General features: G+C 40.9%; 1 protein-coding gene and 1 long non-coding RNA gene across 7 annotated transcripts in view; one reads left to right on the top strand and one right to left on the bottom strand.

Moving 5' to 3' along the window:
- Window positions 1-14,177, top strand: part of LOC118364417 (uncharacterized) — a 30,036-nt gene that overhangs the window by 13,542 nt on the left and 2,317 nt on the right. For all 4 annotated transcript variants that reach the window (XR_004821585.2, XR_004821586.2, XR_004821587.2 and 1 more), the window contains 3 exons: window positions 10,595-10,662; window positions 11,522-12,570; window positions 12,652-12,705. This is a non-coding gene — a long non-coding RNA (uncharacterized LOC118364417). The remainder of the gene's footprint in view (window positions 1-10,594; window positions 10,663-11,521; window positions 12,571-12,651; window positions 12,706-14,177) is intronic.
- rpz (rapunzel) lies at window positions 422-14,151 on the bottom strand. Of its 3 annotated transcripts, none has more exons than XM_052489562.1 (6): window positions 13,051-14,151; window positions 11,939-12,018; window positions 8,278-8,334; window positions 7,787-7,899; window positions 6,356-6,699; window positions 4,471-5,769 (listed from the first exon to the last, which is right to left on the bottom strand). In XM_052489562.1, exon 6 carries the CDS (start codon window positions 5,698-5,700, stop codon window positions 4,984-4,986), a length of 717 nt encoding a protein of 238 aa, XP_052345522.1. In that variant the 5' UTR covers window positions 5,701-5,769; window positions 6,356-6,699; window positions 7,787-7,899; window positions 8,278-8,334; window positions 11,939-12,018; window positions 13,051-14,151; the 3' UTR covers window positions 4,471-4,983. The 3 variants fall into 3 exon arrangements, with proteins under 3 accessions (XP_035601833.1, XP_052345522.1, XP_052345523.1); XM_052489563.1 differs by having other exon boundaries at window positions 13,710-14,151; XM_035745940.2 differs by lacking the exons at window positions 4,471-5,769; window positions 6,356-6,699; window positions 7,787-7,899 and adding an exon at window positions 422-3,900 and having other exon boundaries at window positions 13,051-13,387.

Below are 14,177 nucleotides of genomic sequence, written 5' to 3'. Positions count from 1 at the left end.
TGTTGAGTAGGTTGTGCAGATCTGTAGAAAAAAAATCAAATTGAATCCCTTTTTAGTTAGAATTTTAAGGAAGCAAAATTGAAGAGGGTGTAGACTATATTGCATGCTGAAAAACATTTGTAAATTCTTATTTTATACTAATACAATTGCTCAGAGAATGAGATTTTGTTTAATAACAAGTCTCAAAAGAATGGGTTAAAAAGGATATCTTTTTGCAGCTGTTTTCAATACTCTAGCACTCTCCCTTTGCGACGGTAACTAGCCTTTATCTAATTGTATTATTGTTATTATTATTGTATAGACTTTTTAAAATCTGTATGTATTGCCCATCATCATCATTTTGAGATAAACCAAGTTAAAATGATAATACTTTTGTGAATTCCTCAAGATATTTTAATGCATAAAATCAATCTAATACAAGTGATATTTTACATTCCATCTTTATTGATAGTGCTGCATAGTACAACCAGCCAACAAAGAACATAACAAAAAAATAGGCTATGAAGTTTAGATGAGGAGCATATATTTTCAGAAAGCCCTAAAGTGGTAAATATATTCCCATCTATTAATTTTAACAGTACAGAATTATAACTATTTAACAGCCATACATCTCAGTTGAAACAATATGAAAGACAGGGACTGGTACCACAGAATAGCCATTCCATTGAATATAGGGTTATGAATCACAGATATGGAGAGCTCTCTTGGATCTGTGAGTATAGACATGGCATCAGTAACACTGGAAATCTGAGTAGTGGGGTTAATAGCACAGAAGAAAGAGATTAAATCAAACAGCAGTGTTTTAGACCACAAGAACAAATGAAGTAAAGAACAGAAAACATAACTTTGTGAACCCTTTCTTAGGCAAGACACAGTAAGGGGACACGGAACATGGACCACAGTGTAAGAGACACTGTTGGTCAGTTATGAGAGGATTCTTATCTAAATAAAAACTACTATGGTCATTTAAGATGTATAAAATCCCGAAAACATCTACAAAACATCACCATAATGTATTTGAGTAAAAAACAAATATCTCTTACATTATTTTTGGTGTAAATTGCTTCAAAATATGAAAATAATATAATAGATTAAGTGAAAAGAAAGGGGGTCACAGAGCAAAGATAATTCCCCAGAAATCAAATTATTTAGGGTGTGTTCGTAATTTGTGCGCTCTGGGCCTTCATATATTTTGAGTGTTGTCAGATTCTCAATTTGTATATTCAGAGCCTTTCGCTCTTGGAGCGTTTAGAGGGCACAATGGACGCTCTGGCCGGGGAGTAGGGTTGATCTGAGCGTTCTGACCTCACAACGGCAGTCAAGCACTTAAGATAACTGGCTAAAGTTGGCTAGCTTGCTAGCTACTTCAAGACACAAATGAGAGAACACCTCACTCGTGTTGTGTAGAGTGTTGGTGACTAACTGTGCTGCTGGCAAAAATGTTAATATGTTTTCTTTGCAGATGTTTATTGACACAGGTCATATTCAATGGGTGTTGCGTGTTTGAAAATGAATCAGTTATTCTGCGCTATGGAACACTCAGACGAGAGTGCTCTGAAATCGTAGTAGATGGCCAGAGTGAATTTATGAACGCAACCTTGGTAAAAACAAACAAACATTTTTGCAAATACTTAATTGATCTGTGATACAAGAAAACCCATAAGAGAGAAAGCACTTAAAGCTAATGTATACTTTACCTTTTTGTGCGATTAGTTGTCACGTATAGTTTAGTGTAGTAACTGCACTTGGTTGGCTTACATCACACCCACCATAATGTGGTGTGTTCATGAAAACAAACAAATACCAAACAATATGGTTGAAAAGGAAACTAGTGTTTTTGGACAGTATAGTAGGCCGGTTTTGGTATTAAATTAAAACAGGCTACAAGTGTTTAGTGTTAGTTACAGTATGATTATCATTCCACTGACTTCATTATCCGGGCCAAAGCGCTTTGACAGACAGTCTAGTGTTTTTGTTGAATAATTATGGAAGCAACATAATGCTAGTGTTGTGTATGTGGGGGGTGGGGGGTTAACTATAGGATCCCCGCCAAAAAATACATCCTTAGATAACTCTGGATATTTGTTATCAGTTAGATTTTGATTAAGTTAGATTTTACAGTGCATTATTTATCAATAGTTTTTTTTTATCTCCAATTAAATGCTAAATAACAGTTAATTTAGCTGCAGATATATAGTTACAAATTACCTACAGTAATTAGTAAAGTAATACTAATTAACCCACTGTAAAGTCAATTGGTTTTGTATTTAGGCAATTGGCATGCTATGTTAATAGTGTCCACAGTATAGATCATGTTTTTTTTTACTGAAAGTGCTAGGTTGCATCAGTGGCACTATTAGAATTGCATGGTGTATATATCTGTTAAAATAGATACCCATTATGGTGAATCTTACATTCACGCAACAGAATGAGCCTGTTCTCTGTGTCTCCCTCTAAATCACCAGCAAATACCAGCAAGAGAACATATTTTTTCAAAAGTGCTGAGCATTGTCAGACATTAAAACCACTCCATCTTACTCTTTAGAAGATAGGAATGGCATAGTTAAATCTAATTGAGAGCCAGTCCAAATGTTGATCGTCAGACCGCTGTGTATGCAGGTCTCCATATCAACATTCACGTATATTATATTGGTCTGTTCATTGACTACTGCTGTGGATGAAGCAAATCACTAACTGTTTTCATTCAATTTACTTACCTCTAACTCATAGGTACCAACAGTGAATAGCCATGTGATCATTAAAGAATAATGAATCCACATCACATGAGGCTGAGGAGGGGAAAAGGGCTCATTATAATGGCCTGAACTGAGCATATGGAATGGCAAACACCTGGAAACTGTGTTTGATGTATTGGATACCATTCCACTAATTCGGCTCCAGTCATTACCACGAGCCCGTCCTCCCCAGTTAAGGTGCCACCAACCTCCTACGATCCACATTGATAGTCAAGTAACTGGTTGAATAAATAGAGACGTTGTATACACAGCTGTCCTGGAGTAAGGAGAAAAGTGATGGGGGGGGGGGTTCCTAGAGGGAATGTGGAGAGTCCTGTGTATGGAGGAAGGACAAGTAGCAGCCTCTACACCTCCTTCTCCTCTTCTTCACTTGCATTTCTGGAGGGCCTCCTGCATCCTCTCCTGCACGTGCTCCATCTTCTCGGTCCACTCGTCGCTGATGCCCTCCTCGTCGTCTCCGATGACAGCGGCGTAACCCATGAGGGCGATCAGGCCGATGCAGAAGAGGTATGTGAGGCGCGTGCACAGGTTCTCCATGGTGCGGCGGTCGCCCTGCGAGTGCTTCAGGTACACCTCTAGGATGGGCCGGCTGAACAGCTTGGGCTTGCCCACCACACCTTCGTAGAGTGTGTGCAGGTTCTGGTCGCCTAGGTCGTTGGAGTAGCTCTCCTCGAAGTCCACCTTCTTGCGCTCACAGTGCTCGGGCCGTGCCTCCACCATCTCCATAAACTTGCGGAACTGGTTGCGCAGGTTTTCCTCCACACAGCAGTACTGGCCGTCCAGCGTCTCCTTCTTGATCTGTAGCAGGGCACCGCGGTTCTGCTGGGACAGCTGGTCCAGGGCACGGTTGACAGAGCCAAACTCACGCTTCAGTGTCTGGATGTCCTCATCGTCCACGTGGTGCAGCACCACTCGGATTAGAGAACCGGCCACGCCAAAAATGGGGTTGACCACAGCCGCAGCAGATGAGATGGTGGCCACACACTGCAGCACCTTCACCAGGCCCTGTTTCAGCTTGGCCCTGTCCTCCACGATCTCCATCTCCGACATGATGGCAAGCAGGGGGTCACAACACAGAAGTCCAAACCAGGTAGTGCTTGAAAGGGTTTGGGAGGATGGTAGCTTCTGATTGAGAGACAGGAGTCTAAGAGAAAGAGAGAGAGTAGAGCAATCTATTGACAAGTTCTTAAAAAAAGAAAAGTGAATGTTTTAAACTCTAATAGTGTTACACTTAAGACAAAAAAGTATCTATATTGTTCCACACTACACAGAGTTAATGTTACACTTTCGAAAGTGTTTTTAGCTTTTTTAGGGGCGGCAGGTAGCCTAGTGCTTATAGCGTTGGGCAAGTAACCGAAAGTTTGCTGGATCGAATCCCAAAGCTGACAAGGTAAAAGAAATCTGTTGTTCTGCCCCTGAACAAGGCAGTTCCCCGGAAGGCCATAATTGTTACAAAAGAATGTGTTCTTAACCAACTTGCCTAGTTAAATTTAAAAATAAATATTTTTTTTTACACTCAATGAGTTTCTGTAACTCTGTAAATAGTTTGAAATGAACACTGGCCAACACTGTTGAAAATCAACTTCATCAGTATTTTGTACGCTTTGTAACATTCTCTGTGTAAGTGTTTTGAACCTTATAAAGTGGACTACATTTTATCACCATTGGTGTCATTTACATAACTCCATGTAAGAGCATAAAAATGAATAACAAGTGCAAAAAAAGCATTTATTTAGAAAAAGTCAAGAAGCAAAAGTACACTTAATCGAAGGAAGAAAAAACAATGATATACAAGGTTACCATAAAGTATGCATTCAGACACATTTCTGAAAATAAACGACAGAGTCGGCAGTGGTAAATTGAAAACATGAGGGCTGAAGTGCAACACTGTATAATATTTTGCTATGATTAATCTAGATTTAATCCATTCCATTCATTGACAAAGAATATCGCCCACCACCCAAAAGGAAATGACTTTTCTTTTTAAATTGAGGGAAGAGGACTAGTCTCCAAACAGCTTTTAACCTTACAGGGATACTTCTGGATTTTGCCAATGAGGCCCTTTATCTACTTTCCCACAGTTAGATGACTCGCAGATACCCATAGACTTCCAGTCATTGCGATAATGCTAGTTAGCAGTAACTCACAAAGTTACCTCTAACTTCCTTCATACTGGACACAGACATAAAAATGGTACCCATGAGTTCATCTGACTCTGGTGAAGTAGTTAAAGGGCCTCATTGCCAAAATCCCAAAGTATCCCTTTAAAGCCCTCATATGCCCACCCGACCCTGGGAGTGGATGAGGATGAGTTCCCCTCACACTGGGCCAGCGCCTCATCCATCTTGGCCTGAATCTTCTTCACCCTGGGGGCCCATTTCTCCCTGACTTCAACCTCATCGTCCTCTGTGACCACCGTATATGCCATTAGTGTCATCAGGCCCATGTGAAAGACATTAGCCAGTTGGGAACACTTTTTCTCCATGCCGTCTCGGTTTTGCTTGTAGTGCTCTAGGTACACCTCCAACAAACCCCTTTGTTCAAAAGTGTTATTCTCTTTTATGACACTGCTGTAGTATGTGTCTAGAGCAAGGGTATCCTTGTCTCTCTCATAGACTTCCTGGAAATCTTCCATGTAGCGCTCTCTTCCCTCAGGGTCGTTATTGAACTGTTTCACCATGGTGTTGAGAGCGGTGTACTGGTGCTTGATATACTCCTCATACTTGCTGTACTTCTCATTGACCTCGTTCAGGTGAATCTGCTTCAGAATCTGCTGGTTTATCTTGGAGATGCTTTCCAGCTTGGTGTGGATGTGGCCCAATTGTTGGGTGTCCAGGTCTTGGGTGAGGTCTTTGGCGACCAGGTCCTTTGTCACCTTCACCACTGCAGTGACCATGTCGAAGAGTGGGTTGATGGTGGCGGCGAAGGAGGAGACCTTCTCCATGCCTTGTAGGATTATGACCACTGTCTCCTTGTCTATAGCTGCTGCTACACATACGACTTCACTGTCGTCCTAGAGAGAGAGAAGAGAGTATTTTAGTATTTACATCGCTCATGTCTGCAAGTCGTGCCAACTTTATTGCATTTCAATCATGTGGGGTGATTTGCTTTGACTTGTATTCAGAATATCCACAAAGCAGCCTCGTGAATCTTTGACAAACATGTCAGTGTGTACGCACATTCTGCAACTGCATCTGGAATTTAGCTGAATAATAATAGAATATTGTCGTACAGCTGAAGAACAGATTACAGTCTGCTCTTTGAACATCGGACATTATGCCCCTTATTTTTAACAAACAGAACATTATAAGTATTCTGCTGCAGCCAGTGGCAGATGGTTGCTGTCCAGTTCTGAAACTGGATTTTAAAAAACCTTATATGTCACACATTAGATGGAAATGAATACTCTTCTCAGAGTATTGATGAATGTACCATTTTTTATGCAATCATTGGAAGGGATTACGTCTTTTGATATCAGTGCGTTCTACAACTAGCACTATTCAATCTGAAATTGTGCCGAATTTTTTTTATTTATTGTGCTTGATAAATTCAATATCCATTGATTCAATCTAAAATTATGATTAGTAATCGAATCTTACCTGAGACAAGTCGGAAGCTGTTCCCCTCCTGGTTCTGTAGTAGTGCTCTTGGTAGTTGTGGTTCTGTTGTAGTAGTAGTAGTAATAGTTATAGTGGTCTTAGTATTGTGGCCCTGTTGTCTCTGAACTAGCAGCCTTTACATCCATCTGTAGACTTTGGCCAGTCCTCTGTGCCATGTAAGGGCAGGGTGTGGGAGTGGCACATGCATACACAATGCTGATTGGGTTACGGGGAAAAGGTTACTCTTCAATCCACTTTTGATTGGTTCACTATCCCATGGCTGCAGTGTCGAGTGATGCCAACTTCCATGGAAATCTTTCATTAATGTGAATGGAACTAGAGAACTGAGAAGTGACAATGACAAAGTGCTAAAAGATTTTTGAAATATTTGGTGTTTTCTTTGGCTGTGTCTTCAGAAGGTTTACATGGAAATTATCTAGAAAGTTATGATGCAACTGCACACACAAAGAGATACTGAGATGAGGGTGTCCACGGTTGCTGTCTCAAGACAGCTTCTAATGTAGCACATGGGGGATATGTAAAACTTACTCCTCACTTTGAGCCACCATATAGCTAGCTTTTTGTGTGGCGTGACTGGTAAGACGCGTCGGGCGGGTGGTCACATGTGCTAGAAAACAAGAGATCCTGGGTTTGAGCCTCTGTGTGAGCCGAATCAGGAAGTGGTACTCGCTAAGCAAGAAGCGTGACATCCATTATACTAACACCAGTACCACAGCTGTCGTGCAACTGATACCCATTGTCAGCTAAGGAGTTCACAGAGGTATAGCAACAGCTAAAACAAAACTGTACACATTGCAGTAAGTTTACATAAAACAGAAACATAGGTCAAATTGTGAACGCTTTAATCAAAGTGGAGGTGATATGTAGGCTACAATAAGAAGTGTCAGAGTCTTTGTATCATTGTTGTGAATAAAATATCTAAGTAAAATTCTGTATCTTTAAAATTCTGTATTTGTATCTGTTGACAGGTGAGTGGAGGAATTGTAATGGCTAACTCCTGGTCTGTGACTCAGATGCCTATAGTGTCCTTTCAATTTCCAGTTGATATTGGACAGCAGTGAAGGTGTTAACAGCCATCTCTGTCAGTGAAACCTAAACCAGTGTGCTGCCAACAGCTTTGCTTCCTCCACTGTCCCTGCATCCCCTTACTGGGCTCAAACCAGTGGCGCTCTAATCACAAACACACGCGACCGCCCTCCTTGACAACTTACCAACCAGTTGCTCTATAGAAAATGATCGGATACGATAGCACCATTGGCAACATTTAAGCTAGTTATGTGGAGTAAGCGTATGTCACTTTCTTACCTCCATTACATTAGCATAGCAGCCCTCCTTTCAGTATTTCAGCACAAGGCCGATGTGAATGTGCCTTTATGGAGGGGACTGGTAGCTCTAGTGAGGAAGTCATACCTTTTGAGTGGTAGTTAGAAGCAATGGACGCTAACAGCCACTGGGCGGGACACAGTCATACAGAGAAGCAGAGATGACAGAATATCTGAGCTCGGTCTTGGTGAAAGAGAAACCTGTTGTGGGGCAGCACGGTTGACTTAAACTGTAGTGTACTACATCAAATACACTATATGATGCCAGATGATACAAGTGCACACAAAAAAACTACTGGGATGAGGGTGTTCACTGCTGCCCTCAACCGTACCACAGCTATCGAGCAACTGACACCCAGAGTTGTAGCAACAAACAAAATAATGTTATACACATTGCAATAAGTTTCCATAAAACACCCTTAATTATTTGACAGAAATGTAGGTTAAATAATTAATGTAGGCAATACTAAAAAGTGTCAGACACAGCCTTTGTATTATCCTAGTGAGTAAAATATCTAAGTAAAATTTGTAAAGAAGTATTTGTAGCCGTTGACAAGTGAGTGTTCGGGAATTACTTACGTTGGAGGGTTTGACAAGCTCCTGGACTGCGACTTCGGGCTCTGATCGATGTGACGCCTAAAGAAAAAGACAACATCCATCAAGATTTGGGGAAAATATGACTGCATCTGTGCACAGCTAATAGTGTTCTTTCAATTTCTAGATGAGATTAGACAGCATTTCTCTCTACAGCCTTTCATGCAGTTTTTAAAAGGGGATCACATTGCCTACTTTACAGAGACATTGTATTTGTCAGTGAAGGAGTTAACAGCTATCTCTGTTAGCATAGCAGCCCTCCGTTCAACACTTCAGCACCACGCTGCTTTGAATGTGCCTCTAAGGAAAAGACTGATTGCTCCAGTGTAGCCGTGATATCAGCGCTAGCAGGCGAAATGTGGAAGTCGTGCCCCTCAAGTGGTGGTCAGAACCAATGGAAGCTAACATACACTGGGCAGGACTGAGTCATACAGAGAAGCAGAGACGACAACAGACTGAGCTTAATCTTGGTGGGAGAGAAACATGTACTATGGCAACACAGTTGCTTAAACTGTTGTGTACCACATCAAAGACACTACTTTACATGAAGTGAAATGATTTCACGGTGCTAATTTAACCTGCATGAGTTGAGTGAGAGTGATGGACGTTTTCAAAGATCGGCAGTTGTTTCCAAAGGTGTACCTAGATCACTGCGACTGAAACTGAGGTGGCTTAAAGGTCAAATGCTGGGTCATCTCTTCCACATGTTTGAAATACAAATACAAAAGATGTTGTTGGTGGTTTTTTAGCTGCATTTGTCTTCAGGTGTGGGTTTACATGGACATGATCTTGAAAGTTATTATATGATGCCACATGATGCACACAAAGACCGACTGAGATGAGGGTGTCCATGGTTGCGTTTCTGTTTTTTAGCTGCTAACAACAGTCACACAGCTGTCGTGCAACTGACTCCCATTGTCAGCTGTTTCTAAGGAGTGCACAGACGAGATGTAGCCAAAATAATAGGGGGGGGCTACTCTTCAATCCACTTTTTGTTGGCTCACATGGCTACTGCTGCAGTAGAACATACAGTAGCTACAAACCAAAACAGAAGTCTAAAATCTGGAGTAGCAGTGGCATTTGGCAGTGAAGGAGTTAACAATTTTCTCTTTAGGCATAGCAGCCCTCTGTTCAGCACTTCAGCACCAGGCCGATTATGAATGTGCCTCTATGGAAGAGACTGATAGCTCCAGTGTAGCTGCGATAGCAACGCTAGCAGGCTAATTGAGGAAATCATGCCCTTCGAGTGGTAGTTAGAAGCAATGTGCGCTAACAGCCACTGGGTGGGACACTGAGTCATACAGAGAAGCAGAGACAACAGACTGAGCTCAATATTGGTGGAAGAGAAACCTGTTGTAGGGCAGCACGGTTGACATAACTATAGTACTACAGCAAAGACACTACTGTACATGAAGTTAAATCTGTGTTCTAGTGGAGGAATTCAGAAGCTAATTTAATTTATAGGATTAATGTCTGAGAAGTGATTTCTCATTCTTCACAGTGGTACTTGTGCTCATGTTCAACTATGTTACAGAAACGCGTAATTGTAGACTAAGGTGTTTTTGAAAAATCACAGCCTTAATGTACCAAAGTCACGAGTTGAATTCGACAGATATCAGACTGAGAGCGGTGTCAAAGTGAGAGCCTGCTCATAATCTCATTTTTAGTCACTCACCTCATTGAGTGCAAATGGCAGGATAGGAATGCCTGCTGAGACCACAGCCACTACAAACATACACCCCAGTTGTGGCATTACAACAGTGGCTAAATGTACATGGGTTCTGGCAGAGATTCACCCACATGTACAGGCGGAGACAAGGGTTTATCAAGAGTTGAGGCACTGCACACTATATAGTGTGAGGAACACCCAGGTTGCCTGTTTGTCTTTGGTCAAATTCACTCTTTTCTGCCTGAATCTACCAGAGGGGGCAGTAAATGTACATACTTTTATGTGGGGAAAAAAACTCAAGTCAGATTTCAGCACCAACTATATGGACTGCGTAGCAATGTCTCTCCAGAGCATGTTTTAACCCCAAATATTGGTTAGTGGGTTTGGATAGGATGGTATTTAAATTAATATGGGGGAAAGAAGGCACTTGAAAATAAGCAAATGGGGAGATAGTAGCTTAAAGAAATCTGATTAAAAGCTCAGTTTTCATGAAAATATGATCTGGCTTTCAGTGCTCCTTACCACACCGGTGAGACAACATATGTCACTTTCTGAGATCTGAAATATATCTATGGATACAATTTCTAATTCATTTGTGTAATTATTTCTCTTTTTGTGTCTTTCTCTTTACAGATAACACCGCATCTGAGAAAGAACGTGTTACCCATCACCCCCGACTCAACCCAATACAGCTTTGAAAAGTAGGTCATGAAAGGGTTAATTGTTCTCTTTAACCTGGGGGCCATTTTTTATTTATTTATAAAACTACAAAAACAGCAAGGAATTAAGTAAATTAAGAAACATAAAGCACGATTACAGACATTTTCACATTAATACTCTGTCTATCATCATCACAGAAATGCAAGCAAGCGGCAGTGTAATTTAACCCTTTGTGCAAATTAAGCCTGTGCTTAACTGTTCCTCCCAATCGAATGCTTTATAACTGGTGGTTTCAATTCTACCCATCCCATAGTAAAATGTGTTTGTACACAGTAGAAAAGTGTATGTATGGAAAAGTTTATGTATATGGGCTGTCAACCCAATATGTTATTTCAGGGAAACAGCTGACCAGGCCCCAAGGCCCGTTAAACTAACGTCTCCCTTTCAGGTTAAGCGATCACCACTGTGCTACTGTATAGCTGAGCCTTCAGAGATTCAGAACACTGCAGCACTCCCTGTTTGAAGCAGTTAGTCTAGGCCCATGTCCTGTAACCTCAAATACCACCATTATTTCCAAAATAATTAACTTAATTCTAAGTTAAAGCTGGTCATTTGTATTCAAACAACACATTTTGCCTGAGCATGAATGCAAACAAAGCAGTTGCGATGGTGCTTCAATCAGGAAGTGGGCAGTTACTCTCACCACTCTCCCTACAGTGGAGCGGCCATCTTTACAGCTCTCTAAAAAAAAAGCACATAGCAGAGCAAGCTAACTAAATTCTACATGTTATCTCACACTAAAATCTTTGCAAAGTTTACCATTTGCATGTTTGCTCTTTATTAGAATAATTTTCTGTCTCTTATTGTTCAATCATGACATCTTCCCATCTTTCTTTACAGAGCACAGCCTGTGAGGCAGTTTGGGCACTTCCCTTTGGACAACAGCCCTGAGACCAATATAAATCTGACAATAACTGACTAATTAACACAATAGACAACAATACAGTTTCTTCCGGAGTTTTACTGACTTTGTGAGTACTAAATCCAACCAACATCTCCTCTGCAGTAGCATAGAGCCAGCAAGCTCCCTTCCCTTCCCTTCCCTTCCCAGCTATGGCTCCCCCTAGCCGTGCTTCCATATTTCCTTGTTTATGCACAGCATAATGGCCTGACCCTCCCTTCTCTATAACATTATACAGACACCACCTAGCACCTGAAAACCTAAATTTTTCTAGATATATTTTGAGATTAGAGTCTCTATATACCTCATATTCATCCAATGGCACCCTAACCATAGTGGAACAGAGCTTTTCTTACCTTTACAAAGTGCCTCTCTCTATACCTCTCTCTCTCCAAAGTCCCAACCTCGATAGCCTCCTTCTTCTTCCCAGAAATCCCTGCAAAAGGGGCACTTCCATGTAAGTTGAATGTGTAGGGGTGCTCATTTTGGACTCAACCATTACTGTAAAATACAGAAGGCCCCAGATGCTCAGTAAGGGCCTATTTGGGTACATAGTCCCACAGGCACCAACATGTCCCTTTCAAACGGTATGACACTGGCCCTATAGTAAATAACCGTCCCCTAACTCCCTCTGTCCTCCCCCCCAATGGCTTTCACATCATATGGCCCATCCACCAGTCATACAGCCAATGCTGAGAAGCAATTGTAACTTGCTGCACAAATGAGCTCTCAGAGAGTTTCCACTGGGTTTTTGTGGATTCACCAAGCCTTGGGGCCCTCGAGCTGCCCAAAATCATTGCTAGGGGATATTTTGGACACGCAAAGACCCCTTTTTATTTAAACAGACCATTTGAATGCAGAGGAAAATATTATGGTGTGAATATGATGCAATCAAGCAAAAAGAGAGCACTGTCTCCAAGTGTCCCTCTCCAAAAGTGCAGAGATGTATCCACTGGGACAAGGAGCTTTCCACTCACACAATGAGAAGGTAATTAAGATCCTGAAGTTTAAAATGTAATTTTTAAGAATGTTTTTCTTCATATATTACTAAACACATTATAATTTTAAGGTGTGGCGGATGACAAATGCCAATTTTGGGGTCGGCGCTCTGAAAGCCCAACAGGTAAGCTCACTAATTGACAGGACACATTGCAGTGCATTAGGTAAGTACTTCATTCTTGTTCAAAACTATATGTATATACTTAAATAAAATATATTTTTAAAATATTTTAAGATGTAATATATGTCTCAAACTGAAATTATACATATTTACCATATATTCTACAATATACACCTACCACTTTATTATAATATTTTATTCAGCACTAGCCTATACTAGCCTACAGTTGAGAGCATGGTCCTGAAACAAGATAACATGCTAATGTTTTTAAAATAAACTTATCAGAAAATGAACAAAAGATAGCCTAGCAGTTTAAGACTTGACTGAACCAAATTTGATATAGCCTACCTGAATAAGCAGCTATATATCAGGATCTGCCAGTAGGCATCATCAAGACATTAAATGAGTATGCTTTCAAAATTGCCAAAGTAGAAGTGGTGTGAAAAACTAATGTCAGTACTTGGTGTCCTCCGAGTCCAGACTTGAGATGATCTTTGTCCTAAAACAATAAGCCCCCAAACCAGTCGTCAACTGCCCAAAGCAACAGCAGATCAATCCAAACCTTCAGTATCAAAATACAGCGTAAAACGTAGTCTTCATTTTAAAACCTTGAATAACAAACGCCTAAACTACTACCCAGAACGAATATCGGCACTACAGCACAGATATGCTACTTAAAATGAATCATGTATTCGTAAACAATGTTAGATTATATTTAATCGAATAACAATGAGACACTAGGTACATTCAGAATATGGAGACAGGCTTCAGCGCAGGATTGGAGATGTCAGCTGCTGGCGCGCGCCTGTCGCTTTTGTTCACGAGAACAGCCGCAGCTGTCTGACTAGAATAGAGCACATTTGTGAGCGGAATAAGAACAAATAACAGAAATGAACTGGTCATTTATCTGAAGAGTAGCCAATAGCCATGGTGGTAGTAAGCTTCATATTTTAGTTGTCTGTCGGCGGTTTGAATGCGTAAATATTTACATGTAGGCCTACACAAACCTGGACGTTGCGAAAGATGGACGCCCTTGTTGATGGGGGTTTGTTTGCAGACAGGCAGACCATTGCATGGGCTACAAGGGAAAAGCTAACCTTACAGGGCATATGATTTGAGCATTTTACATTTTAAACCATTCCTTCTAGCTACCTAAAGTTGAATTATACATAAGGGATTAATGCAAGGCTAAATGTCGCATTTCACTACAAGTCGTAACACATATCAATAAAATCAATCAATATCTGCAGTGTAACAGTATCGCATTCCCATAATGATATGAGGCAGTGCAGAGCAGGCTATGTGGCTACGCTATGTTCTGCGTGCGTAAAACACGCGCCAACGTCACAACGCTTCTACATAGGAACAGAGCATATGGATGAAATACAGTAATACAGTAATGAATTAATGCCTTCACTTTTGTTTCTTTAATGTTCTTTATAATGTTGTAATGTTTGAATATCTGTTTTATTTAT

This window comes from Oncorhynchus keta, chromosome 31 (assembly GCF_023373465.1).
Source record: "Oncorhynchus keta strain PuntledgeMale-10-30-2019 chromosome 31, Oket_V2, whole genome shotgun sequence".
Lineage (NCBI taxonomy): Eukaryota > Metazoa > Chordata > Actinopteri > Salmoniformes > Salmonidae > Oncorhynchus > Oncorhynchus keta.
Note: the sequence above shows the minus strand (reverse complement) of the source record. Positions and strands in the feature narration are given on the sequence as shown.